Consider the following 26,674-nt stretch of genomic DNA (forward strand, 5'->3'; position numbering starts at 1 on the left):
TATCTGGATAAAGAAGTAGAAGGGTGGTTAATAAATTTGCAGATGACACAAAAGTTGGCGGTGTTGTGGATATTCTGGAGGTTGTCAGAGGTTACAGCGGGACATTGATAGGATGCAGAACTGGGCTGAGAAGTGGCAGATGGACTTCAACCCAGAGAAGTGTGAAGTGATTCATTTTAGAAGGTCAAATTTGAAGGCAGAATATAATATTAATGGTAAGACTCTTGGCAATGTGCAGCATCAGTGAGATCTTGGGGTCAGTGCCCATAGGACATTCAAGGTTGCTGCACAGGCTGACAGTGTTGTTAAGAAGGCCTATGGTATGTTGAGTGACGTTATGTCATGCTTAAACTTATGAGAAGATCTGTTGTTCAATTTCTGAATCTGGTCAAGACTTTCAAACATAGTGGGGACCATTTCTGAACTATTTTCAAAACCTTTGATTTGCTCTTAAAGTACAGATGTTGGCTAATAACATATTTCACTATATGATAAGGATTTTTTCCTTTTTTCTTTCTTTACCAAATAGCTTCGATCTTGGTAGTGGGCTTAGATTCTTTTTTTTGTATAATAAAATTATCACATTTCAATATTATGATTCAATTTAATTTACATGAATATAGGCTAATGAGATTGCAAATGTGATTCAAATATAATGTATTTGGTATTATTTATCCTTTTTTGACTTATATATCTTCTTGTACTCTGTATTCTTCTATGTAGAAATTAATAAAAATATTGAAAGAGAAGGTCAAATTTGAAGGCAAAATATAATATTAATGGTAAGACTCTTGGCAATGTGGAGCATCAGTGAGATCTTGGGGTCTGTGTCCATAGGACACTCAAAGTTGCTGTGCAGGTTGACAGTGTCGTTAAGAAGGCCTATGGTGTGTTGGCATTCATCAACCATGGGATTGAGTTCAAGAGCCGCGAAGTAATGTTACAGCTATATAAAACCTTGCTCAGACCTCACTTGGAGTACTGTGTTCTGTTCTGGTCACCTCACTGCAGGAAGGATGTGGATACTATAGAGAGAGTGCAGAGGAGATTTACAACTATGTTGCCTGGATTGGAGGGCATGCCTTATGAGAATAGGTTGAGTGAACTCGGCCTTTCTACTTGGAGCGATAGAGGATGAGAGGTGACTTGATTGAGGTGTGTAAGATGATGAGAGGCATCGATCGTGTGGATAGCCAGAGTACTTTTCCCAGGGCTGAAATGGCTAACATGAAGGAGCATAGTTTTAAGATGCTTGGAAGTAGGTACAGTGGGGATGTCAGAGGTAAGTTTTTCACACAGTAAGTAGTGGGTGCGTGGAATGCACTGCCAGTGACGGTGGAGGAGGTGGATACAATTGGGCCTTCTGAGAGACTCTTAGATAGGTACATGGAGCTTCAAAAAATAGAGGGGTTTGTGGTAGGGAAATTCTAGGCAATTTCTAGAGTAGGTTACATGTTTAACACAATATTATGGGCCAAAGGGCCTGTAATGTGCTGTAGATGTCTACATTCTCTATTTAAGTGGAATTCACTACCATTAAGGATGGCAGGAATAGAATCAATCAGTGCCTCCAAAACTAAACTACATAGGCACTTTGTTTTAAAAATAATCAGTAAAATTTTGGCGTCTAAGGATTTGCTTCTCTAGGAACCAGCAATGACTGCACCTCCTGCACAATGATTCTATGATTCCTTGGAAAAGACTGAAAGGGTCAATATTAAAAATATTCTGATAAGAAATATTCAAAGATACATTTAATGTCAGAGAAATGTATACAATATACAACCTAAAATGCTTTTTCTTCATAACCATCCATGAAAATAGAGGAGCGCCCCCAAAGAATGAATGACAGTTAAATGTAAGAACCTCGAAGTCCCCCTCAACTCCCCTCCCTCCTGCACATAAGTGGCAGCAAACAATGATCCCCCTCCCCCACCTAAAAAAAAGCATTGGCACCTGCCACTAAGCACTCAAGTGTGAGCAAAGCAACAACAAAGACACAGGCTTGCAGTACTCCAAAGACTACTTGTTCACCTGGTATTCGACATACCACAGACTCTCTCTCTCCCTAATAAGGGAGAAAGAGATGTTTCCGTATCACAATGAAAGGTTTGTGATGTTAAAAATCCATTACATCGCTTTTTCTGAGCTCTGTGCCTGAAGATCACAGGTCTCTGGACACATAGCCTTAGATCTTCCATCTCCCATGACACAACAATCCAAAGTGACAAGATCTCAGTCCTCCAAAGGCGAGCTGAGCTCTTAGGCCGAAACCTTGCCGAAAAATGGCCAGTCGTGAAACACCAAGAGCAGGTCCTACTCCCACAAAGAACAGTAGTCAGCGTGTAACTCAAGGTCAGGGTCTTCATAAGAACCCTGAAAGGGAAAAATAGAGATATTAAAGATGAAAGTAGAGCTGCTTCCAACGATGCAAGCAAAGGATTCGTCTTTAGGCACCATTGAAGTTTAATGAGACTTTATTGCCACTCATTATGCTTCCTCTCATTTACAAAGCTCCTCACAACCCATTTCATTGACTAAGCATTTTATATGAATTCAAGTGAAGAGCAAGAGGATAAGACATGAGAGAATAGGACCAATGAAGTGTGACAGTGGAAAACTGTGTATGGAACTGGACGAGATAGCAGAGGTACTTAATGAGTACTTTGCTTCAGTATTCACTACGGGAAAGGATCTTGGCAATTGTAGGGATGACTTACAGCGGACTTAAAAGCTTGAGCATATAGATATTAAGAAAGAGGATGTGCTGGAGCTTTTGGAAAGCATCGATAAGTCTCTGGGACCGGATGAGATGTACCCCAGGCTATTTTGGGAGGCAAGGGAGGAGGTTGCTGAGCCTCTGGCGATGATCTTTGCATCATCAACGGGGATGGGAGAGGTTCTGGAGGATTGGCGGGTTGCAGATGTTGTTCCCTTGTTCAAAAAAGGGAGTAGAAATTGCCCAGGAAATTATAAACCAGTGAGTTTTACTTCAGTGGTTGGTAAGTTGATGGGAAAGATCCTGAGAGGCAGGATTTATGAACATTTGGAGAGGCATAATATGATTAAGAATAGTCAGTTTGGCTTTGTCAAAGGTAGGTCGTGCCTTATGGACCTGATTGAATTTTTTGAGGATGTGACTAAACACATTGATGAAGGTAGAGTAGTAGATGTAATGTATATGGATTTCAGCAAGGCATTTGATAAGGTACCCCATGTATGGCTTATTGAGTAAGTAAGGAAGCAAGGGTCCAAGGGGATATTGCTTTGTGGATCCAGAATTGGCTTGGCCACAGAAGGCAAAGAGTGGTTGTAGATGGGTCATATTCTGCATGGAGGTCAGTGACCAGTGGTATGCCTCAGGGATCTGTTCTGGGACCCCTACTTTTTGTGATTTTTATAAATGACCTGGATGAGGAAGTGGAGGGATGGGTATAGTAAATTTGCTGATGACACAAAGGTTGGAGGAGTTGTGGTTAGTGTGGAGGGCTGTCAGAGGTTACAGTGGGACATTGATAGAATGCAAAACTGGGCTGAGAAGTGGCAGATGGAGTTCAACCCAGATAAGTGTGAGGTGGTTCACTTTGTTAGATCATATATGATGGCAGAATATAGTATTCATGGCAAGACTGTTGGCAGTGTGGAGGATCAGAGGGATCTTGGGGTCCAAGTTCATAGGACACTCAAATCTGCTGCGCAGGTTGACTCTGTGTTTAAGAAAGCATATGGTGCATTGGCCTTCATTCATTGTGGGATTTGGTTTAGCAGCTGAGAGGTAATGTTGCAGCTATGTAGGACCCCGGTCAGACCCCACTTGGAGTATTGCGCTCAGTTCTGGTTGCCTCACTACAAGAAGGATGTGGAAACCATAGAAAGGGTGCAGAGGAGATTTACAAGGATGCTGCTTGGATTGGGGGGGGGCATGCTTTATGAGAATAGGTTCAGTGAACTTGGCCTTTTCTCCTTAGAGTGACGGAGGATGAGAGGCGACCTGATAGAGGTGTATAAGATGATGAGAAGCATTGATTGTGTTGATAGTCAGAGGCTTTTTCCCAGGGTTGAAATGACTAGCACGAGAGGGCACAGTTTTAAGGTGCTTGAAAGTAGGTACACAGGAGATGTCAGGGGTTATTTTTTTATGCAGAATGTGGTGTGTGCATGCAATGGGTTGCTGGCGACAGTGGTGGAGGTGGATATGATAGGGTCTTTTAAGAGACTCCTGGATAGGTACATGGTGCTTAGAAATATAGAGGGCTATGGGTAACGCGAGGTAATTTCTAAGGTAAGGACATGTTCAGCACAACTTCCTGGGCCAAATGGCCTGTATTATGCTGTAAGTCTTCTATGTTGTATGTTTCTAAGTCGTTGTGCTGGTAGAGGATAACATGATTGGTAGTTACCACATTACTGTTTGAACTGTGTGCTGTGCACAAATTAGCAGGCAAGTTATTACAACAAGCAATAAAAAAATGTTCCAGCTCATTCCATAAGTACGTTAACCACAGATGCAGCTCAGGGACAGAGCCTTTGATGAGTGTTAAGTCAACGTTCTGAGCTATGGATACTATGACTGATTACAGTCACTCTAGGGTTCTCACTCTCCATCTCTATTCTGCAAACCCAGAAAGTAAATTCTTGGAACCCTTTTGGAAACAGTTTAAACTTGTAATATTGGGAGACACTTGTAGTCTTGGTAAATAAATAAATATCTCTTCTCTACTCAGTTATGCTGAAATTTTGAGTAAAACAAAATCATTTATGATGGGCCTAAACATGATGTGGCAATGGGGAGGCTATGATCACTCACCACTGACTGACTTCATAAGCAGTAAGTCTTTCATATCCATAATTGTTAATGCTGGCCAAGGCATTCTCATGCAGAGTAGAGAACTCTTACACTGTAACACACACAAAATGCTGGAGGGACTCAGCAGGCCAGACAGCATCTCTGGAAAAGAGTAAACTGTTGACATTTTCATTCAAGACCTTTCTTCAGAACTAGAAAAGGAAGAAGTCAGAGTAATAAGGTGGGGGAAGGGGAGGAAGAAGTACAAGGTGGAAAGTGATAGGTGAAACCAGGAGATGGGGGGGGGGGGGGAGTAAAGAGCTGGTAAGTTGATTGGTAAAAGAGATAAACGGCTGGAGATGGGGGGAGGTGATGTGAATCTGATAGGAGAGGATAGAAGACCATGGAAAAAAGGAAAAAGGGAGGAACACCAGAGGGAAGTGATGGAAGAGATAAGATGAGAGAGAGAAACAGGAATGGGGAATGAGGAAGGAGACGTGGGGGGCAATTGCTAGAAGTTCGAGAATCAATGTTCATACCAGGTTGAAGGCTACGCAAATGGAATATAAGATGCTGATCCTTCAACCTGAGCATGGCCTTATCATGACAGTAGAGGAGGCCATGGACTGACAAGTCAGAACGGGAATGGGAAGTGGAATTGTAATGGGTGGCTGCAGGGAGATCCTGCTTTTCTTGGCATTCAGAGCACGGATACTTAGCAAAGCAGACTCGGAATCTACATCAGGTCTCACTGATAGAAAGGAGGCCACACAGGATATAGTAGATGACCCCAACAAAATTGCAAGTGAAATGTTGCCTTACCTAAATGCACTGTTTGGGGCCTTGAATGGGAATGAGGGAGGAGGTGTAGGGACAACTGTGGCACTTATTCTGTTTGCACTGTTCCTACATTGTGACCAGCTTTAAATAATATAAATTCCTAATGCTTGTAAGTGTGTATGGTAAATAACATTGATCCTTATTTATTAAGCAATTTTTGTCACCTACCTACAGGAAAGATATCAATAAGCTTGAAAGACTTGAGTTATATGGAAAGGTTGAATAGGTTGGGACTTTATGCCCTAGAATGCAGAAGAATGAGGGGAGATCTTATAGAGATATACAAAATGATAGAAGGTATAGATAGGCTTTTTCCACTGAGGATTGTGAAAACAGAACTATAGGTCATAGGCTTACAGTGAAAGGTGAAATATTTAGGGGAAAATCTGAGGAGGAGGTTCTTCAGAGTATGGCATGAGTGTGGAATGAGTTGCCAGCAGAAGGGATTGATGTGACCTTAATTAAAATATTTAAGAGGAGTTTGAATAGGTTCATGGATGAGAGAGATATGGAGGGCTATGGTCTCATTGCAAGTAACTGGAATTAGGCAGAAAACAGACTAGCACAGACTAGATGGGCTGAAGAGCCTGTTTCTGTGCTGTAGTGCTCTATGACTATGAATTTTTCTGTCATTCAAAATCTTAAAAGCTAATATCAATTATCAAAAATAAGAATGAAAATGAAACATTGAAAAACATCTAAATGAACTTAATTCAAGTACAAATTTGATTGAATTTTTAAGGAGGTAACTAAGTAGATTCATGAGCACAGAGTGGTAAATGGTATCTACATGGAATTTAATGAGGCTTTTGGAAAGGTAGTCTAGTCCAGAGATGAAGGCACAAGTTGTCGAAGACATGTTGTTAAACTGGCAATAACTCAGGTCCTGATGGAATGTATCCCTGGAAAGAGATTGCTGGGGCTTTCAGAGATCTTTGTATCCTCTTTAGCAGGGGTGAGGTGTCAGAAGACAGAAGAGTGCTCAAAGTGGTCATAGTGTTGCTAAACTTTAGTGATTAGAGTGTGCCGATTGGTTCAAACTGAATGGTTTAAGAGAAGTGGCTGTTCTTGAACCTGGTGGTGTGGGACTTCTGCCCAATGGTAGCCGCAAGAAGATGGCACAGTCCAGATGGTGGGGATCTTTGATGATAGATGTTGCCTTCTTGAGGCAGTGTCTCCTGTAGATACTACCAATTGTGGGGAGAGATGTGCCCGTGATGTATTGCGCAGGTTCCACTATTTTCTGCAACTTCTTATGTTTCTGTGCATTTAAATTGCTGTACCACACCATGATGCTACCAATCAGAACACTTTCAACAGATTATCTGTAGAAGTTTATTAGAGTGTTTGGCAATAAGCCGAACTTCCTCAGTCTCCTAAGAAAGTAAAGATGCTGACACATTTTCCTTGTGATTGCATCTATGTGAAGGATGTTGCCTATATTAGAGAATATTCACTATAAGGAGAAATTAGGCAAACTTGAATTGATTTCTTTGGACTGAAAAAGGTTGAGGAGTAACTTGATGCAAGTTTATAAAATTATGAGACGCACAGATAGGTTAGATAATCAGAGACTTTTCCCCCAAGGTGGAAAAGTCAAACACCAGAGAGCATAGGTTTAATGTGAGAAGGGAAAAGTTTAAAGGAGATTCGTGAGGCCATACTGTTGAGGGAGGTGGTAGAAATAGATACTATAGACATGTTTCAGAGACGTTAACAGGCAGGGAAGAGAGAAATGGAGACCATGTGCACACAAATGGGAATAGATTGATATTTATCATGGTCAGTGCAGAAATGTTGTGTCAAAGGATCTGTTCACGTACTATTCTATGGTTGAAAATTAGCTGGGTGACAGGAGGCAGAGGATAATGGTGGATGGCTGTTTTTCTGACTGGATATCTGTAACAAGTCATGTACCATATAGACTGGCACAGAATTGTTTGTTTCTTGGGTAGAAATGGCCTGGATGAGAATGGAGGGGATATGATTAGTTAATTTGTAAGTGCATGCAAATGGGTGTAGTTGTAGACAAGGAAGAGATTGTTTAATATACAGCTACAGTATATGCAGATCAGTTGCAAAGTTGGATGCAGTTGTGGCAGATGGAATTTAATCCAAATAGATGTGAGGTAGCACATTTTGGGTGGTCAGTTTCTGCAAGGACCTTGGAAATATTGATATACTGAGAAAAGTGGCCACACAGTTTTGGTCTTCATAGACTGAGGAATTGATTTAAAGAGCTAGTATGTCAAGTTGCTGTTGTTCAAAATATTGGTTAAACCACACTATATATTGTGTATAGTTTTGATCACACTACTGGAAGGATGTGGTAGCAATAGTGTACAAAAGAGAGTCACAGAATGTTGCCTGGAATGAAGAATTGTACTGAAATTTAAAGGAGCTCCAAGGGGTGAGTTTTTCACACAGAGGTGGTGAACGCATACACAAGCTGCCAGTGGATCTAGTAGAAACAGATACAATTACATCATTTAAAAGGAATTTCATCAGCCATTTTAATAGGAATAGAGTAGAGAGAGATATTGGTATATTACAGGCAAGTGTGTAGATGAACATCAAAATAGGCTTGGAAAGGAGCTACTGAAGACCCCATTCAGTGGTATACATTTCTACTAATTTATGACAAAAATTTAAACTTGCTTTCTTTATTGGAACCATTCCTCAGTCATATGGCATGGAAATGGGCCATTTGGTCCACCACATCCAAATCTATTGATCACATCTATCAGCCCAGAGCCTTCTGTGTCTATGCAACTTAAGTGCTCATCTCGACACTTCTTAAATGCTGTTGAAAACTCTATTTCCATTCCTTTCTCTGATAGTGTATTTTCCAGGTGCTCACTATGCTCTGGGTGAAAAGAACCCCTCAATCACCACAAAAACTCTTATTACTTACTCTGAACTACTGTACGTTCTCTAATGCTATTTATCTCTGATAAGGAGAAAAGTTTCTTGCAGTTCTGTTCTGAGAAAAATGGGTCTAGCCTCTCTAATCTCTTCTCATCCTGAGAAGTCTCTGGTGAATTTCCCTTGCACCCTCTAGCGATATCACATCATTCCTCTGCCACAACATGGAGTCTCACCAGGACTTTTTCTCTCGTGGAAATCCCAGAATTGGTGACACATCTGTGGAGAAATCTCCAAGTTTGACTCCGTGTAGAGCAGCATAAATCTACATGAACCCTGCAGGCTTCTCTGCATTGCCACGCAGGGGCAGTGGCATTATGAATAATAACTGACCTATTCTCAAAAGCACCTGAAAGGTAACTTTTTAAAAAATTACTCCAAAAATGTAATTAAAAATCCTTTCTCCCATTTCATATTATGTGCCATTTGAAGTCAAACATAAACCTTGAAAACCATAATTTTTTGTCAAAAAAATAAAACCATCCTGATTCAATTTAGCATAAAAATTAAAAAAATGCAAGAAGAAACAAAAGCAGGAGTTTGTCATTTGGACCCCACTGTGCCAACTCCATTAATGAGGTTATACTTGATCTTCACCTCAGCACTTTTCTGAACTGATGCCCTATCGACTACTTCCTTAATGTCAAAAATATAATCAGTTTTTCCCATGTTCAGTAATTGAGCTGACTATTGTCAAAAAAGTCTTTTCTCATCCCTATCCTGAATGGACAATCTCTTATTTTGATAGTGATCTCTAGAGCTGGGAAGCACACTACTAGAGATTTTGCCTTACAGCGCCAGGTACCTTGGTTCAATCCTGTGCAGAGGTTGCATTTAATTGGCCACTGAAAATTATCCCTAGTAGGCAAGTCAGTGGAAGAATATTGAAGCTGTTGAAGAGAATCAGGCCAGGCAGCGTCAGTGGAAAAGAGTAACAGTTGACATTTTGTCATCATAGTCATCAAGACACTATAGAGTAGAGTAAAGCTCAGATAATCTGCTAAATATTGAGTTATCCTTTGTTCATAGGACCATAAGAGAATAAGACATAGGAGCAGAATTAGATCATTCAGCCCATTGAGTCTGCTCCGCTATTTCATCATGCTTGATCCCAGATCCCACTCAACCCCATACACCTGCCTTCTCACCATATCCTTTGATGCCCTGACCAATCAGGAAATGATCAACTTCTGCCTTAAATATACCCACAGACTTGGCCTCCACTGCATTCTGTGGCAGAGCATTCCACACATTCACTACTTGCTCCTTACCTCTGTTCTAAAACAAATTGAGGGTTGCTGCTTAATTTTGAGGCTGTGCCCTCTAGTTCCAGATACCCCCACCATAGGAAACGTCCTCTCCACATCCACCCTACCTAGTCCTTTCAACATTCAGTAGGTTCCAATCAGATCCCCCTGCAATTTTCTAAATTCCACTGAGTACAGTTCCAAAGCTGCCAAATGTTTCTCATATGTTAACCCCTTCACTCCTGGAATCACCCTCAAGAACCTCCTCTGGACGCTCTCCAATGACAACACATCTTTTCTGAGATATGGGGCCAAAAACTGTTGACAATGCTCCATGTGTGGGCTGACTAGTGTGTTATAAAGGCTCAGCATTACCCCCTTGAAATAAATGCCAACATTGTATTAGCCTTCTTTACCACAGACTCAAACTGTAAATTAACTTTCTGGGAGTTTTGCACAAGGACTCCTAAGTCCCTCTGCACCTCTCATGTTTGAACCTTCTCCCCATTTAGATATTAGTCTCCACTATTGTTCCCTTTGTCAAAATGTGTTGTCATACATTTCCCAACAATGTATTCCATCTGGCACTTTTTTGCCAATTCTTCCAATTTGTCTAAGTCCCCTCTACTTACCTTTGTATCATCCGCAAACTTTGCCACAAAGCCATCAATTCCATTATCCAAATCATTGACAAACAATGTGAAAAGTAGCAGTCCCAGTACTGACCCCTGAGGAACACCCTGAATCACTGGCAGTCAACCAGAAAGGCTCCTTTTATTCACTGTTGCTGCCTCCTGCCTGTCAGCTATGCCACTATCCATGCCAGTATATTTTCTGTAACACCATAGGATTTTATCTTGCTAAGCAGCCTCATGTGCGGCACTTTATCAAATGACTTCTGAAAATCCAAGTGAGTGACATCTACTGCCTCTTCTTTGTCCACCCACCTCATTACTTCCTCAAAGAACCCTTATCATATTTGTCAGGAACCATTTCCCTTTACAGAAACAATGCTGACTTTGACTTATTCTATCATTAATCTCCAAGTACCCCAAAACTCCAACACTTTCCGAGCCACTGAAGTTAGGTCTATAATTTCCTTTTTATTTGTCTTCCTTCCTTCTTAAAGAGTGGAGTGACAATTGCAATTTTCCATTTCTCCAGAATCATGACAGAATCAAGTGATTCTTGAAAGATCATGGCCAATGCATCTGTTATCTCTTCAGCAACCTCTCTCAGGATGACTCTGGAGTGTAGTCCATCTGGTCCAGTGACTTACCACCAGAAGACCTTTGAGTTGGTCTCGCACTTTTCCCTTTGTAATAGCAAAGGCATTAACTCCTACTCCCTGGCACTCACAGATCTCCGGCACACTGCTAGCATCTTCCACAATGAAGACAAATGCAAAATACCCATTAGGTTCATCTGCCATTTCTTTGCCTTCCATTACTACCTCACCAGCATCATTTTCCAGTGGTCCAATATCAATTCTCACTTCCATTTCACTCTCATATTACTGAAAAAACTTTTGGTATCCTGCTTTATGTTGTTGGCTAGCAGCCCTCATATTTCATCTTTTCCCTTCTTATAGCTTTTTTCAGTTGCCTTTTGTTGTATTTTAAAAGCTTCCCAATCACTCAACTTCCCATTCACTTTTGCTAACTTCTATGCCCTTTCCTTGGCTTTTATACAGTCCTTAACCTCCTTTGTCAGCCACGGTTGCCTACACCTGCCATTTCAGAACTTCTTCCTCTGTGGAACATATCCATCCCATGCCTCACTGTATCCAGAAATCTCAGCCATCTCTGCTCTGCCGTCATCCCCGCAATTATCCTCCTCCAATCCACCTGGGCAATTTCCTCTCTCATGCCTTTGTAATTCCCTTTATTTCATTACGATACTGATACACATAAGTTATGCTTCTCCCTCTCAAACTGCAGTATGAATTCAATCAAATTATGATCACTACCTCCTAAAGGTTCCTTTATGTCAAACTCTGTAATAAGATCTAGGTTATTACTGAACACCCAATCTAAAACAGCCTTTCCCTGAATTGGCTCAAGCACAAGCTGCTCTTAAAAGCCATCTTATAGGCATTCAACAAGTTGCATCTCTTGCAATCTTACATCAACCTGATTTTCCCAATCCCCTTGCATATTGAAGTCCCAATTACAACTGTGTCATTACCCTTATTACATGCCTTTTCCAGCTCCCTTTGCAATCTCGACCCTACATCTTGTCTACTATTCGGAGGCCTATATGATTCCCAAATGGTTTTTGTACTCTTACAATTTCTTAACTCACCTGCAAAGATTCAACATTCTCTGATGCTATGTCATCTCTTTCAAAAGATGTAATTCAATCTCTTACCAACAGAGCCATACCACACCTGTAGCTTCCTGCCTGTCCTTTTGATACAAAGTATATCCTTTGATGTGAAGCTCCCAAATATGGTCTTCTTTTAGCCATGTCTCAGTGACGCCCACATCATAATAACCAATCTCTTATTGTGCCATGAGTTCATCCACCTTATTCTGAATGCTAGATGCATTCAAATACAGCACCTTCAGTCCTGTATTCTTTGCCCTTTTGAATTTTATCTGTGATACAATTTAACTCTTTGCTTTCTCTGTACTTGTATGCAACCATTGGCTTGTCCTTCCTTACATCCATCATCTACTTGTAAACCTGATGGCTCATTCGCGAACAGACATCTTCTTCACTGAAGCCATATCCTGTGTTCTCTTTGCCCTCACTGAAACCCAACTCCTGCACTTCTCACTCACCTGGGACCCAGTCCATGCACTGCCTTGGGCCCCATATCTGAAAAGGATGTGCTGGCATGGAGAAAGTCCAGAGGAGGTTCACAAGAATAATCCCATGAATGAATGGGTTAACATAAGAGGAGTATTTGATGGCTCTGGACCTGTACTCATTGGAGTTTAGAAGAATGAAATGGTCTCTCATTAAAACATATTGAATATTGAAAGGCCTAGATACACTGGACATGATGTCTCCAATAATGGGAGAGTATCAGACCAGAGAACACAGCCTCAGAGTAGGAGGCTATCCCTTTCAAACAGAGATGAAGAGGAATTTCTTTAGCCAGAGGGTGGAATTCATTGCCAGACAGCTGTAAAGTCATTAGGTATATTTAAAGCGTAAGTTTGTAGGTTCTTTATTAGTAAGGGTGTCAAAGGTTACTTGAAGTAGAAAGGAGAATGAGGTTCAGAGGGAAAATAAATTAGCCATGACTGAATGTAGCGGAACAGACTCAGTCAGACAAATTCTATGTCTTATGGGCTTCCCATTACCCAGGTTATCATGCTCCTTTTCCTATCCTTGGAGCAGTCATGCTTCCCATGTTCTCTTCTCACTCACCAGGTTGTTCATTCCTAAGATCCCTTCCCACTCCTTGGTTACAAACTCCCACATACCATAAGTCGTTCTCCGCCCCAATCTCTGCCTCCCTTTAAGCTCAATTGCTTCATTAGAAATGTTGTGTAACATCTAAACAAAACTGAATTAAGCATTGTAATATTAAATAGCATCCAAACAGTGCAAAAAAAATGTTTCTACTGTAACATGTACAAAAGAATTTCATTGTCAAGGATTTCTTGTCAATGAGAATTTTTATGTTCTACTCCTCCATTTTATTCTGTTGACATTATCCCAACAATGTGTTGAACCGCAAAATATTTGATTTCCAGGTCTATCATGATATTATACCCACATTGCTACAGATGTATAGTTTAGCAGGAATGCCAACAATAATTCAACCATTGGGTGCACTTCTTTAAAGATTGCATTGTTCACTCAACAGCTCACCTAAACAGGATCAGGACTTCAGCGTCTTCAATTCATGTTAAAACAAAAACAGAAGTTATTGAGTAATCTTGAGTCAGCGTTAGAGATTAGAAGAGTGAAATCGGATTTTACTCTATCTAAAGAATTACTTGTCTAAGTGCCTTCATTCAGTGGATAATGGTTCTTTGGAATTCTGTACCTGAACATATTCAAGGCAGCTTAAAAAGACTTTGTTCAGAAAGTTAAATCAATGAAGGGATAGGGGTAACGGCGCTAAGGGAAAATCATACAGTACTGTCACGATAGGCCGAATGGTCCCTCTCCTCCCACTGCGTGGCGCTCCCTCATTAATCTCAGAACCGATGCGGTTCATTTAGCCGTCGTCCTCACTCCGGGCTGGCCGCGACCTGGAATGTGCAGCGCAGGGCGCATGCGTGGCTTAGGGCCGAACTCCATCTCTCCCCCCCCCCCCGCCAAAGCTCGAGGCGAGAGGGATGGCGCGCGGGCGGGGCGGGAATGCGAGGAGGATGTGTGCGCGCGCGCGGACGGGGCGGGAATGCGAGGAGGATGTGTGCGCGCGCGGACGGGGCGGGAATGCGAGGAGGATGTGTGCGCGCGCGGACGGGGCGGGAATGCGAGGAGGATGTGTGCGCGCGCGGGCGGGGCGGGAATGCGAGGAGGATGTGTGCGCGCGCGGACGGGGCGGGAATGCGAGGAGGATGTGTGCGCGCGCGGACGGGGCGGGAATGCGAGGAGGATGTTCGTGTGAGTGTGAGTGTGCGCGCGCGAGGCAAGAGTGCGAGCAGGATGTGCGCGCGCGGGTGGGGCGAGAATGCGAGGGCGGGGCAACACAGTCCGAAGCAGAACGGCGAGTCGATCTGACTGTGCAGGAGTGAGGCGTTTAAGCGGCTCTCCCAGCTTCGGCCATGGGTGATGTGATATCTACTCACCTGGATGAAAACCGGCGACTTTTCATCTCAGGTATCAAGCGGCAACAACCCGTTCTCTACTCCGAAAACTCTTCCTCCTATCCCAATCCCGCACACCCGTCTCAACTCTTCCGCTCCCTCCACACCCGTCTCAACGCTCCCTTTTTCTTCCACCGCCCGTACCAACTTTACCTCTCTCCACTCACCTGCCTTTCTTTTCTCCATACTCGTCCCAACTCTCCTCCCACTACTACCCGTACCAACTATCCCGCTCACCCCGCTACCAACCCTTTCTCTCTTTCCTACAACTCCGTCCCCATATTTTCCTACCTGCCATGATGCATCTCAGACTGCTTACTCGGGTATTAACTGATGTCAAGTTGGTTGCAGTTGGATTGGTACTTGTAGCAAGGGGGCAGTTGTTTCCTTGTGCAAGTTATGTGTGTAGTGTCAGTATGGTAGACATGACAGCGATTCTAAGATATTCCCTAGCAGCACTAGGAGTACCAGATGGCTTTTACTTTAAAAAAGTTGTACACAATGATTTGCAGGAAGGCTTAGAACAATGTAAGAAATAATGTAGAATTAGGTGTGTTGTTGAAATGTTTAAGATCAGTTTAAAATGAAAGAGATGAATCAAGTCTTGAAGGCATGCATATCTTTGAGGTAAAGTGAGGTACTGGAGTTGTGATAGTGCGTTCAATATTTCCAATTTTTCTTGCTGTAGTTCTCTACAAATTGGTTGAAATGTTGAAGTTGCTGATCTCAGTCAGCCTCTGCTCTCTCTGCCAACTAGCCTGAGTCACCAGTATGCATCTGAGAATGACTAACTGACCACAAATTAGGGTCTGAAATTAGAACAGTCCTGACCTATGAGACTGTAGTCAATGTTTCCCAGTAGTTTCCATTTTAAAGTATGCATAAGGAAAAAGCAGTATCCTATTGTGTGCATCAGGTTCTCCCCCATCTTGTAGGTTACAAAATGTGCCATAACAGAATTTATTCCGAAGTCTCAAATACACATCCTGTGGAATATTACAAGACTTGGGAATGACAGGTGTTTGTGTAAACCTCTACTCTTGAAATCTGAAGTCCAGGTTCAGCATCCAGAACGCTATTGCAAGAACGAAGTGGCAATGCCAGACAAAGCTGGAAAAACAGATAGGTGCTGGAAAGCAGTGCCAGGACTTGTATGCCAGGCAAGAACAAATAGCAAGTTCGATAATGCCTTTTATGCATACTTTGAAAGGGAGAATAATGACACACCTGGTGTCTTGAGGCCCCATAGTACCTGATGACTCTGATCTGATATCAGAACATCTTTCAAGGGACGCCTTCAACTTCCTGGTTCTGTGGTCTGAGGTGGCATCAATCTGGTGCTCAAGAAGAGCATGGTGATCAGCCTCAATAATTGGCATCTGTTAGTATTGTAATTAAGGGACTTGAAAGGTTGGTTATTGTTTGAATTAACTCCCCTCATCAAGGACCCGGACCCACTTCAATTTGCCAGTTGTTGCAATAGCAAATGTCTGCAGCAGGTGCCATCTCACTGGCTCTCCACTCTGTTCTGGACTACCTGAACAACTGGAATAGGTATGTCAGGCTGGGTTCATTGACTACAGACTGTTGTTTAAAACATTATCCCCTAGAAACTTATTATCAACCTCTTGAGACCTGGATTACTGTGTATCTCTTTGCATTTGTATCCCCCAACTTGTTTACTGGGAGACCACAATCACAATGGATTGAAAACCATCTCCTCCTCAATGACCATCAACATGTATGCACCTCAAAGCTGCATATTTAGCCCTCTACTCTCCTTCTCTGCCTACAAATGTGTGGCTAGGCATAGCTTCGGCACTATCTAAAACTTTGATTGCCACACCAGTGATATTGGCAAAATCACTGGTGCTGAGGAGGCTTATGGGAGTGAGATAGTTCATCTGGTTGAATGGTGCTACAACAATCTTGCATTTGTCTGCAAAATCAGGGAGACGGTTCTGGACTTTAGAAAGGGGAAGTTAGGTGAGCTAGCACTAGTACTCATTTAAGGGTTTGTGGTGGAAGGAGTGAACAGCTTCACCCTACTGGGTGTCAACATTTTACAGTACCCATTCTGGCTACAGTACCTAAACACAACCAGCAGCTCCATTTTCTTAGAAGTTTAAGAAGATTTTTGCATGCCATTGAAGACTTGAGATAAACCTCTTCAAATACTGCTGAGTGCATTCTGACTGGTTGCAACAAAGCATGGTGTAGCAACTCTTAACTCACAAGAATATGAGGTTACAGGGATGGGCAGACTTGGCCAGTCCCATCACAGCTCCAGCTTTTCCTACCATCAAGGACATGTCTCATTTAGGCAGCATCTATCATTAAGGGCACCCATTGTCTAAGTCATTCCCTTATCTCATTGCGAATGTCAGGCTGGAGTTTCAGGTGCCTGAAATTCAACACCTCAATGTTTGACAACAGTTTTTTCCCTACTACCATCAAGTTCTCTAACTAGCCTTAAAAACCCTAATTCTACCTCAGACTATATTTCCCCAACTTGTACTAATACAGTAGTGTTCATGTTTTTTTGGTCCTATTATATGATTTGTTTATAACATTTTAAGTTTATGAAATTATCTTTGTCATTTGTAATGGGCTGTACTGTTGTTACAAAAAGATAATTTTCATAGTATTTATACCCTGGATATGTATGCCCATGAAAATAAATTTGAACTTGAACTGATTATTATCAATAATTGCTGTATTCTTGTTCATTCCTAATTTTTGGAAGGTTTTATTTGCAATTTTTGAATGTATTAGTATCACTAAAATATTATTTTCCATTACACCTAGAGAAAGCCTCCACTATCATGCTTCTTAGCATCTGTCCTGAGTATTCATTAACCATTGAAGATAGAGCTTTCCTCAAACCAGATCAATCCTTTGAAGCGTCAGTTAGACTTGCTGTGGAATATACAGGTGGCAGAAGGAGCATTATAAATAGTCGTCTCAGGGAAGCGATCACACTAAACGTTCAATCTGGTAGATGGCTGATTGTCAGGAGAGGCAGGCTGGTAGTGCAGGACACTTCTATGCCTAATCTACTCTCAAGTAAGTATACCAGATTGGAGCAGCACACAAAATGCTGGAGTAACTCAGCAGGCCAGGTAGCATCTAGGAAAAGAGTACAGTTAACGTTCAGCAGGACTGGAGAAAAAAAACTTAGGAGTAGATTTAAAAGGTGGGGGGGAAAGAGAAATACAAGGAAATAGGTGAAACCTGAAGTGGGAGGGATGAAGTAAAGAGCTGGGAAGTAAATTGGAGAAAGAGACAGAAGGCCATGGAAGAAAAAGGGGGTGGAGCACCAGATGGGATACTCTTTGGGGAAAATAGCAGCACCAGGCAGGTTGGTGGAACGATGACTTGCTCTGCTATAAAGCTGGGTAGGGCAAAGGGGAGGCAAGCAATCATGATAGGAGACTATTGTCAGGCCCATCTGTAGAACTTTGCAAGTGTTTTAGGTAACAAACCAAATCTTCTCAAACTCTTAATGAAATATAGCCACTGACTTGCCTTCTTTATAGCTGCATCTGTATGTTGGGACAAGGTTAGCTTCTCAGAGATCTTGACATCCATGAACTTGAAATTGTTCCTTCTCTCCACTTGATCCCTCTGAGTGTTGGTTTGTTTTCCCTTGACTTACCCTCCCTTAAGTCTATAATCAGGTTTTTGGTCTTACTGATATTGAGTAGAAGGTTGTTGCTGTGACACCACTCAACCAGCTAGCATATGTTGCTCCTGTACGCCCTCTCAACTCCATGTGAGATTCTATCAACGATAGTTGTATCATCAGCAAGTTTATATATGGCATTTGAGCAATAGCTAGTCACACAGTTAAAGGTATCAAAGGAGTAGAAGAGTGGGCTAAGCACACAGCACCAGAAGTGAGCCAGTGTTGAGAAGATATTATCTCTAATCTGCACAGATTTTGGTCTTCTGATTAGGAAGTTGAGGATCCAATTGCAGAGGGAGGTACAGAGACCTATTTTCTGTAGTTTATTGATCAGGACTGTGGGAGTGATGGTGTTAAATGCTGAGCTATAATCACTGAACAGCATCCTGACATAGGTGTTTGTATTGTGCAGGTGAACTAGAGCCATTGAGATTGCGTCTGCCATAGACCTATTTTGGCAACAGGCAAATTGTAGTGAGTCCAGGTCCTTGCTGGGGCAGGAGTTGATTCTAGCCATGACCATCCTCCCAAAGCATTTAATTACTGTAGATGGGAATGCATCGATGTTCACTCAGCTAGTTTGGAGACTACCCAGGTGTCATATCTCTAACTTTCATTTGAACATGACCTGGTAGTGGCAGAGTTTGGGGGAATGTGAAGTTGGAATGGAAATGGTTGTCTACCAAGAGATCCCAGCTGGCGCAGCAATCTTTGGCAAGAACCCACATGGAATACTAATCCAGATGGCTAGATAATAGGATTCTCCAGGTTGAGCTAGTTAATTGGATACAAAATTGCCTTGGGGGAAGGAGTAAGAGGGTGGTGGCAGAAGGTTATTTACAGATTGGAGGCCTGTGACCATTAGTGTGTTGCAAGGTTTGGTGCTAGATCACCTGTGGTTTCTCTCAGCCTAAAATGTCAATGGTTCATTTCTCTCCATTAATGCTGCCTGACCTCATGATATCTGCCAGTATTTTGTGTGTTACTCCAGCAGCATCTGCACTCTCTGTTGTGGAACCACTTTGATGAGAATGTTGTTGGTTATTAAGACTTTGGATGTCAGCAACATTGGTGGTAAGTGAACAGTGAAGAGTTTGATATAAGGTGCAGTGGGTTCCAGATTAATGGAGGAATTGAGCTGATGGAACTTAACTCCGACACAAGCAAGAAGTAGCTAAGTTAAACTTAGGGGGAATTTATACAGTTAATGACAAGGCCCTGGAGTTTTTTGTAGAACAGAGAGCCCGAGTGTAAAGATATACAGTTCCCTGAATGTGGTGATGCTGACAGAGTGGTTAAGGCATTTGGCATACTTGCTTTTATTGCTCACCCGTAACTACAGGAGCTAGCCCATCATGTTACACTGTATAGGTCATTGGTGATACCACCCTTAAAGCATTGCATGCAGTTCTGATTGACCAGCTATGGAAAGGACTGTTTCCCTCCTGCTTTCCCACCTGCCTGCCTCTTTCTCTACTCACATCCCCACTGTTCCCCAACTGCTTTCCCATTGCCTTCCTCTCTCCACCCACACCCCCACTGCTCACCACCTCTCCCACCCCATCTCCCCCCTCTCCATCTACACCCCCACTGTTCCTATCTGCATTCCTACCTTATGCCCTCTCCCCACCCACTCCCCTCCATTCCCCATCTGTTTTACTCTGAGCCTATGCCCCTCTGTCCCTCCATCCACAACCCTTCCCTTCATCCTTGCTCTATCCTGACCGTACAAGAAAAGCTCCAACAGAGTGTGCAGATGTATTTATTAATTCAGAACATAGTCAGCAGATTGGAATCCTTTAGTTACACTTGAATTAATTCACTCTTGACCGAAATTTTTAGGATACTCTTTAGCTGCAAGTTTGTTTCCAAACAGTTTACAAGTTGTCCCTTCATGTATGTTATGCAATAAAATTAGTCAAATGTCAAAAACTGAAATTCTAATTTATTCAAATGTATTATGGCTTACTGGCAATTAGCAATGCTGAATGTAATATTCTAGTGAACTTTATACCGTTTTTTACCTGTTCTCGAGCTGCAGTTTAGTTGGAAGAATTGAAGGAGGCAAGAAGCTTTCATTTCCATTGTGATGGCTATGAATTCTTGATATCGTGCAATTTGAAGCTATTTCCTGGATCATAAGTAGGCAAAGACAATGTAGTGATGCCCTTTTTATTTGATTCAGATGGCTGAGACTCAAGATACTTCATGGTTTCTGGTATTTCTCAGTTATATTGGCAGTCATGAAACCTGCCAGCTAAGTTTTCTGTGACCAAGCTGAGATTGCTCACTGGAAGTTAGATTTTAATTCAAAATGTCAGATTCCAAGTTGTATTTATCTGCATAACTTTGTTTTTTTTTATTAATTCTGTTATAATGTATTGAATTTGCTAGCCTGGAAAGATCTGACAAGACTTAAATTGGATTAGATGCGGTGTGAAGTTTAGGAATAGCTAAAAATGAATACTGAATTTTACCACAATTGTGAATTTTTTGGACAGTGGTTACCCAAATTTAGTTGGTTTAAAATTAAGATGGAAACAACTTTTGCTGTTGGTCGGTACCCATTTTTCTATCTTATTATGGTGAGCAAACATTTTTGTTACTAGTTTGTTATGGGACCTTTATCTTCATTTTGTTCACCATGCTTCCCCCCCCCCCCCAAGAGATAGGCACATGTGTACAATAGTGAATCAGATAATCACATGGAGAAGGTAGCAACAGCATGAAAATTAATACCAGCACCAATGTGAGACATTCAGCAGTGAAAGGAGACTTATTTAGGGAGGCAACCAAATTCCCAACTTTAAGACAAGGTGGGTATTAGAGCTGAGCTTTATATTAAAGTCCATCAAGGTTTACATTTCAAAAGAAAAAGAAGTAATCAATGAACCAGAGAATGTAGTCGTTGGTAAATTTTATTTTACAGTGTTTGCATCTTGTGAATTCCTGCAAGAATCCTAGTATCATAGCACAGAAATGGCCCTGTTTGGCCCACCATACAACCCCAATCCCATCCCTATCCCTAATCTCATTTGACTGCGTTAGGCCTGCATATCACCATGTCTTTCCAACTATCTGTCCAGAAGCCTTTTAAATGTTGTAATTGCTTCTGCCTTTACCACCCTTACGGCAATATAACCACCACCTATGTGGGTAAAACATATCCCTCAGACCTTCTTTAAATTTTTCCCCTCATCATAAATGTGTCCTCTAGTTCGAGACTATCCTGCCCTTGGAGATAGGTTCTATCTATGCCTTTAAATGTTTTCTCACTTTTATAAGGTCAGTGTTTAAAAAAAACAAGAAGCTGCTCAACAGTTTCAGTACCCCTGCAAGCAGAGCATAGCCGGTCCACCTGATCATGATCCGACAGCTCACCCGCTCCCAGATCAAATTCCTCTTCCTGTCTGAGCCTTTAACGGTCAGATCCACTGATGTCATGCTGGCATTCTTCTCTGACCACTTGAGTTAAGGAACTAGAGAGGGAGTACACCAGTTGGAGAACATTGAAACCCTTCTTTAATTGCCTTGTTCATTGGTGGGAAGTAACCAAGGAAAGCATCAAGAGGTTCTTTATGCACAAAGGGGTTCAGAAAACTAAGACAAGGTCAGAGGGAACTGTAAACTCCAGACTGTTATAGCAACTGCTCTTATTGCAATTGCAGAGGGTGGATGTGAGGGAGGAGTTATGAGAGATGAAAAGCTGGCAAACCTAGTACTTCACTGCTGAATCCTCTGAGATCATCATCTGATCTAGGGTACACACCATGGAACAGGATGAGTTTTTTTCACATTTCTTATAAAAAGTTTACAGAGGGGCTCTGTGATCTGCAGCGTTAAGAGAGAAGATGGCTCAGTAGCATCCTCACAAATGGACATATTCATGGTCTATAGGTCCTTCTATGCCAGTTTTTTTTGATAGAAAGGCCACAGACATCAGAACGTACTGTCTATCATGCAGGTGTTGAACAACAGCAAGCAGGAGAGCTTGAAACAGCCTCTGACCTAGGAGGACCTGTCTGGCTCCATCTGTTCCTTTAATTCGAATAAAACTCCGGGAAGCAATAGCTTACTGGCTAAGTTCTCGCCTCTGCAGAGTGGATGGGTCCAGACCTGCTGGAAGTGTACAGTGCTATGGTTCTAGCTGTTCACCATAAGGAAAGGCATCATTACCTTTATTTACAAGAAGGAGGAGGATGGCGTCAAGAATTGGAGACCCATTTTACTCTTGAGTGTGGACTGAGATCCTGTCTAAGACCATTGCCAACAGGATCCTTGATTCTGGGACAGGTGATCCACCCTGACCAAACGCACTGGCAGGAAGGTCTTTGAAAGCCTTGAGCTGCTGAGGGACACTATCGCCTGCGTGCAGGACAGGGAATACTTGTCTGGTCAGTTTGGATCAGGGGAAAGCCTTTGACAAGATAATATACACATACACGATGGATGTACTCTTCAAAATGGGAATCAGAAATTGGATCCAAATGCTCTACACAGACATTTGTATTGCAATCCAAATCAATAGGTGAGAAACAGCTTCCCATCATTTAAAAACGGGCAAGGTTGCTCACTCTCCCCTGTCTTGTTTCTGTGCTGTTTAGAACTTTTTGTCAAAGTAATCAGGAAGGACAAGAGCAAAAGAAGGTGATGTTGCTGGGCTATAGAGAAACCTCCATGAAAGCTTCCTCAGATCCAAGGTCAGTTCACAGATTGATCAGCGTCTGCGACAAGTTTGCAAGTACCACTACATACCAAGTTTCTATCTGTCCCCAGTGTTGTGAGTAATGGGTCTGGCCCTGTTGCTGCACAACATCCCAGTCAGCTGAATGTTGCTGCAGTACCTGTCCTTCATGGAAAGGTTCTTTCAGACCAACATTTTTGACCAGAAGTCCATCAGGCAGTGGTCAGCATGGAACGTCCTACAGACTCTGTAACAGACTGACTCAGTGATACAGTGGGGTGGTTTCCCAAGCATGCTGTCCGGACCATCTGGCAGAATCCCTCGTTGCCTGACCTCGCCTAGCTGGCAGTGAGAAGGATCTTCCAGTTAGATCCTGCATGCCTGGAGCATCATTCCCACAACCTGCAGCTCGTGAGATGACTACAGTGAGAAAGAGACAGTAGCTCACCTCTTTGCAAATCGTGGGTTTGTAACGAGGGTCTGGAAAAAGGTAAATGGGCCTATGTTGTGTTTCATCTTGAGCAGCTGCATGACAGAGGACTTTGTGATCTACGGGCTGTTCCCAGGGCAAACAGAAGAAAACATCAAGTGCTGCTGGCAGATTGTCAACTTGGTGAAAGGCGCTCTTTGGTCTGCATGAAACTTGTTGGTCTACCAGCACATTGAAATATCTGTGCAAGAATGCTGTTGACTGGCACATTCCAGGCTGCAGGAGTGTGCGCTGTGGAATACACTGATACTTGGTGCTGCCGCCACAAGGGCTTAGTGGGGAGACCATGGGAAAGGGGCCAGGTGGGAGAAGGAAGGTCTTCAGTTATTGTAGTATTTAATATAAAATTACAGGGTGCAACATGAATGGCAGCTGTTCTAGTATAGTATGGAAAATATTGACCCTATATATATATATAAATGAAAAGGCATGGAATGGTTTATTCTTATAATGTTTAAAATTGAGTGGTTTATTTGTTAATAGAAAATTAAGATCAGTCTTCAGCTTGCCACATTCCAGTGAGAATAAACCCAGTTTATCAGTTTCTCTATAACCGCAGCCCTCCATTCCTGGAAGAATTCTGTTGAATCTTTTCTGCATGCTTTCTCTTGCTACCATGTCTCTCTTAATATGGTGACTAAACCTGTGCACATTACTCCAAATGTTGTCTAACCAATTTTTTGTACAGCTGCAACATGACATCTAAACTCTTACAGTGTCTTGACTTATCAGAGCAAGCATACCAAATACAGTACCATCTCCAAGTCTCTATTGAGCTGTTTGCTACTTTTAGCAAGCAAGGTCCCGCTACATCAACAATCCTAAAGTGCCTATGTCTGTATGTCTTAGGAGAGTTTGATCTCTCAAAGTGCTTACATTTGTCTAGATTATATTCTGTTAAGCATTTAATTGGTATATATTTCAAATGGATATTCATTTTTGGAACAGTAGTGGAGCTAGTAAAACCATTCTTAGTTCTAGCAACCCAGATTCACATTTGACCTAGGGTTCTGTCTGTGTGGAGATTGTATGTTCTTCCTGTGTCATGGTCTGCTTTCCTCTCACATCCTAACCACATGGTTTGGGAGATAATTGGCCAATTGGTACAGGTGACCCCTGTTCTGCGCGGATGGGAGAGGCGTTCAGTGTGGAGTTCCTAGAAAATGCTCTGCAATGTAAGTGATTCTGCAGAAGCTGGAGCTCCATAGCAACACACACAAAATGCTGTAGGAACTCAACTGGTCAGGCAGCATCAATGAAGAGAAATAGAGTTGACATTTCAGGCTGAGACGCTTTATCCTGAGGTGCAAAGGGACTTGGAAGTCCTTGTACAGGATTTCCTAAAGGTTAATTTGCAGTTGAGTCTTTGGTGAGGAAGGCAAATGCGATTTTAGTATTCATTTCAAGGGGACCAGAATATAAAAGGGATTCAGGGTGGTGGTCTCAGAAAATGTCCTGCAGCATAAGTAATTCTGCAGATGCAATGTTGAGACTTTATAAAGCCCTTGTGAGGCTGAACTTGGAGTATTGTAAGCAGCTTTGAATCCTTTTATCTTAGAAAGGAGGTGGTTTTATTGCATAGTTTGCAGGTGATATGAAGATAGGTGGATGGCTAGGTAGTTTTGAGGAAGTAGGCTACAGGAGGACTTAGATTAGGAGAAAAGAAGTAGCAGATGGAATACGGTGTCAGGAAGTGTATGGTCATGCACCTTGGTAGAAGAAATGAAACTATTTTCTAACTGGAGAGAAAAATACAAAGAACTAAGACACAAAAAGGACTTGGAAGTCCTTGTGCAGGATTCCCTAAAGGTTAATTTGCAAGTTGAGTCTGTGGTGAGGAAGGCAAATGTGATGTTAGCATTCATTTCAAGAGGACTAGAATGTAAAAGCAATGATTTAACGTTGAGATTTTATGAGGCACTGGGGAGGCCTCACAAAGAGTATTGTGAACAGTTTTGGGCCCCCTGTTGTAGAAAGGAGGTGCTGAACCTGAAGAGGGTTCAAAGGAGGTTCACAAAAATGATTCCAGGATTGGTATGAACATGGAGTTCTCCAACTTCTGGTAATTCCCTCCCTCTCCCTTCCCCCATCCCACTGCCTTCTCTTCCAGCTGTCTATCACCTCTTTCATGATTCTGCCACCTTCTACTACCCATAGTGCTTTCCCCTTACATTCCTCCTTCTCCTTGCCTCCTTGCTTCCCCTTCCCCACCCCTTGATCTTTCCTCTGATTGGTTTTTCACCTGGCACCTACCAGCCTTCTCCTTCCCACCTTCTTTATGGGGCCCCTGCCCCCTCCTCCTTCAGTCCTGACGAAGGGTCTCGGCCCAAAATGCTGACTGCTCGTTTCCATGGATGCTGCCCGACCTGCTGAGTTCCTCCAGCTTGTTTGTACGTGTTGATTTGACCACAGCATCTGCAGTATGCTTTGTGTTTATGATTCCAGGATTGAATGGATTGTCATATGAAGAGTGTTTGATGGCTGTGTTAGAATTCCGAAGAATGAGGAATAACCTCATTGAAACCTATCGAATGGTGAAAGGCCTCGACAGAGTGGATGTAAAGAGGGCTTCCTATGGTGGGAGTGTCCAATACCAGAGGACAAAGCCTTAGAATAGAGGGGTGTCATTTTAGACCGGAGGTTAAGTGGAATTTCTTTAGCCATAGAGTGGTAAATCTGTGGAATTCTTTGCTACAGGAAGCCGTGGAGGCTAAGTCTTTATGCATATTTAAGGCAGAGTTTGGTTAGATTCTCGATTGGTCAGGACATGAAAGGATATGAGGAGAAGGCAGGATATTGGAGCTGAGAGGAAAATTGTATCAGTCATGATGAAATGGCGCAGCAGACTTGACAGCTTCCTTCTACAAGCCATTAGACTTGTTAAATTCGCTTCTTTGTGAATTGCAACAGAGTGATAACGCAAAGATTTTTGCTCCCTCGTGGGATGGATGTAAGATTTTAAATGAATTCTAAATATTCCATTAAAATTAATTTTTCATTGTGAATGTATAATGTCACTCTTCCAAAGATACAGTAATGGTTTATTTGTGGATAGAAGAGCAGTAGCGTGCAACTTTGTGTTAACTTTAGCATAAGGCATCTGCATTTAGGAAATCCAAGCAAATAGTAAGAGTTCCTGCCATTTGAATACATTCAGTGAATTCCCTACCTCCTAACTTCAGATCATTGCAGGTGATGCTTTATCAAAGTGTGACTGAGATTAGTATATTGTATTCATT

General features: G+C 42.2%; 1 protein-coding gene and 1 long non-coding RNA gene across 2 annotated transcripts in view; one reads left to right on the forward strand and one right to left on the reverse strand.

Moving 5' to 3' along the window:
- Nucleotides 1-1,929: 1,929 nt before the first annotated feature.
- On the reverse strand, nucleotides 1,930-14,000 carry LOC132407473 (uncharacterized). The gene is made up of 3 exons (XR_009516487.1): nucleotides 13,627-14,000; nucleotides 4,808-4,948; nucleotides 1,930-2,376 (listed from the first exon to the last, which is right to left on the reverse strand). It is a non-coding gene; the product is annotated as an uncharacterized LOC132407473 (long non-coding RNA).
- A 428-nt stretch (nucleotides 14,001-14,428) lies between these two features.
- Nucleotides 14,429-26,674, forward strand: part of LOC132407471 (protein Niban 2-like) — a 248,893-nt gene continuing 236,647 nt past the window's right edge. The window contains exon 1 of the mRNA XM_059994058.1: nucleotides 14,429-14,586. Within this exon, the coding sequence (XP_059850041.1) occupies nucleotides 14,532-14,586 (55 nt within the window). The 5' untranslated portion in view covers nucleotides 14,429-14,531. The remainder of the gene's footprint in view (nucleotides 14,587-26,674) is intronic.

Source organism: Hypanus sabinus, chromosome 18 (assembly GCF_030144855.1).
Source record: "Hypanus sabinus isolate sHypSab1 chromosome 18, sHypSab1.hap1, whole genome shotgun sequence".
Classification (NCBI taxonomy): domain Eukaryota; kingdom Metazoa; phylum Chordata; class Chondrichthyes; order Myliobatiformes; family Dasyatidae; genus Hypanus; species Hypanus sabinus.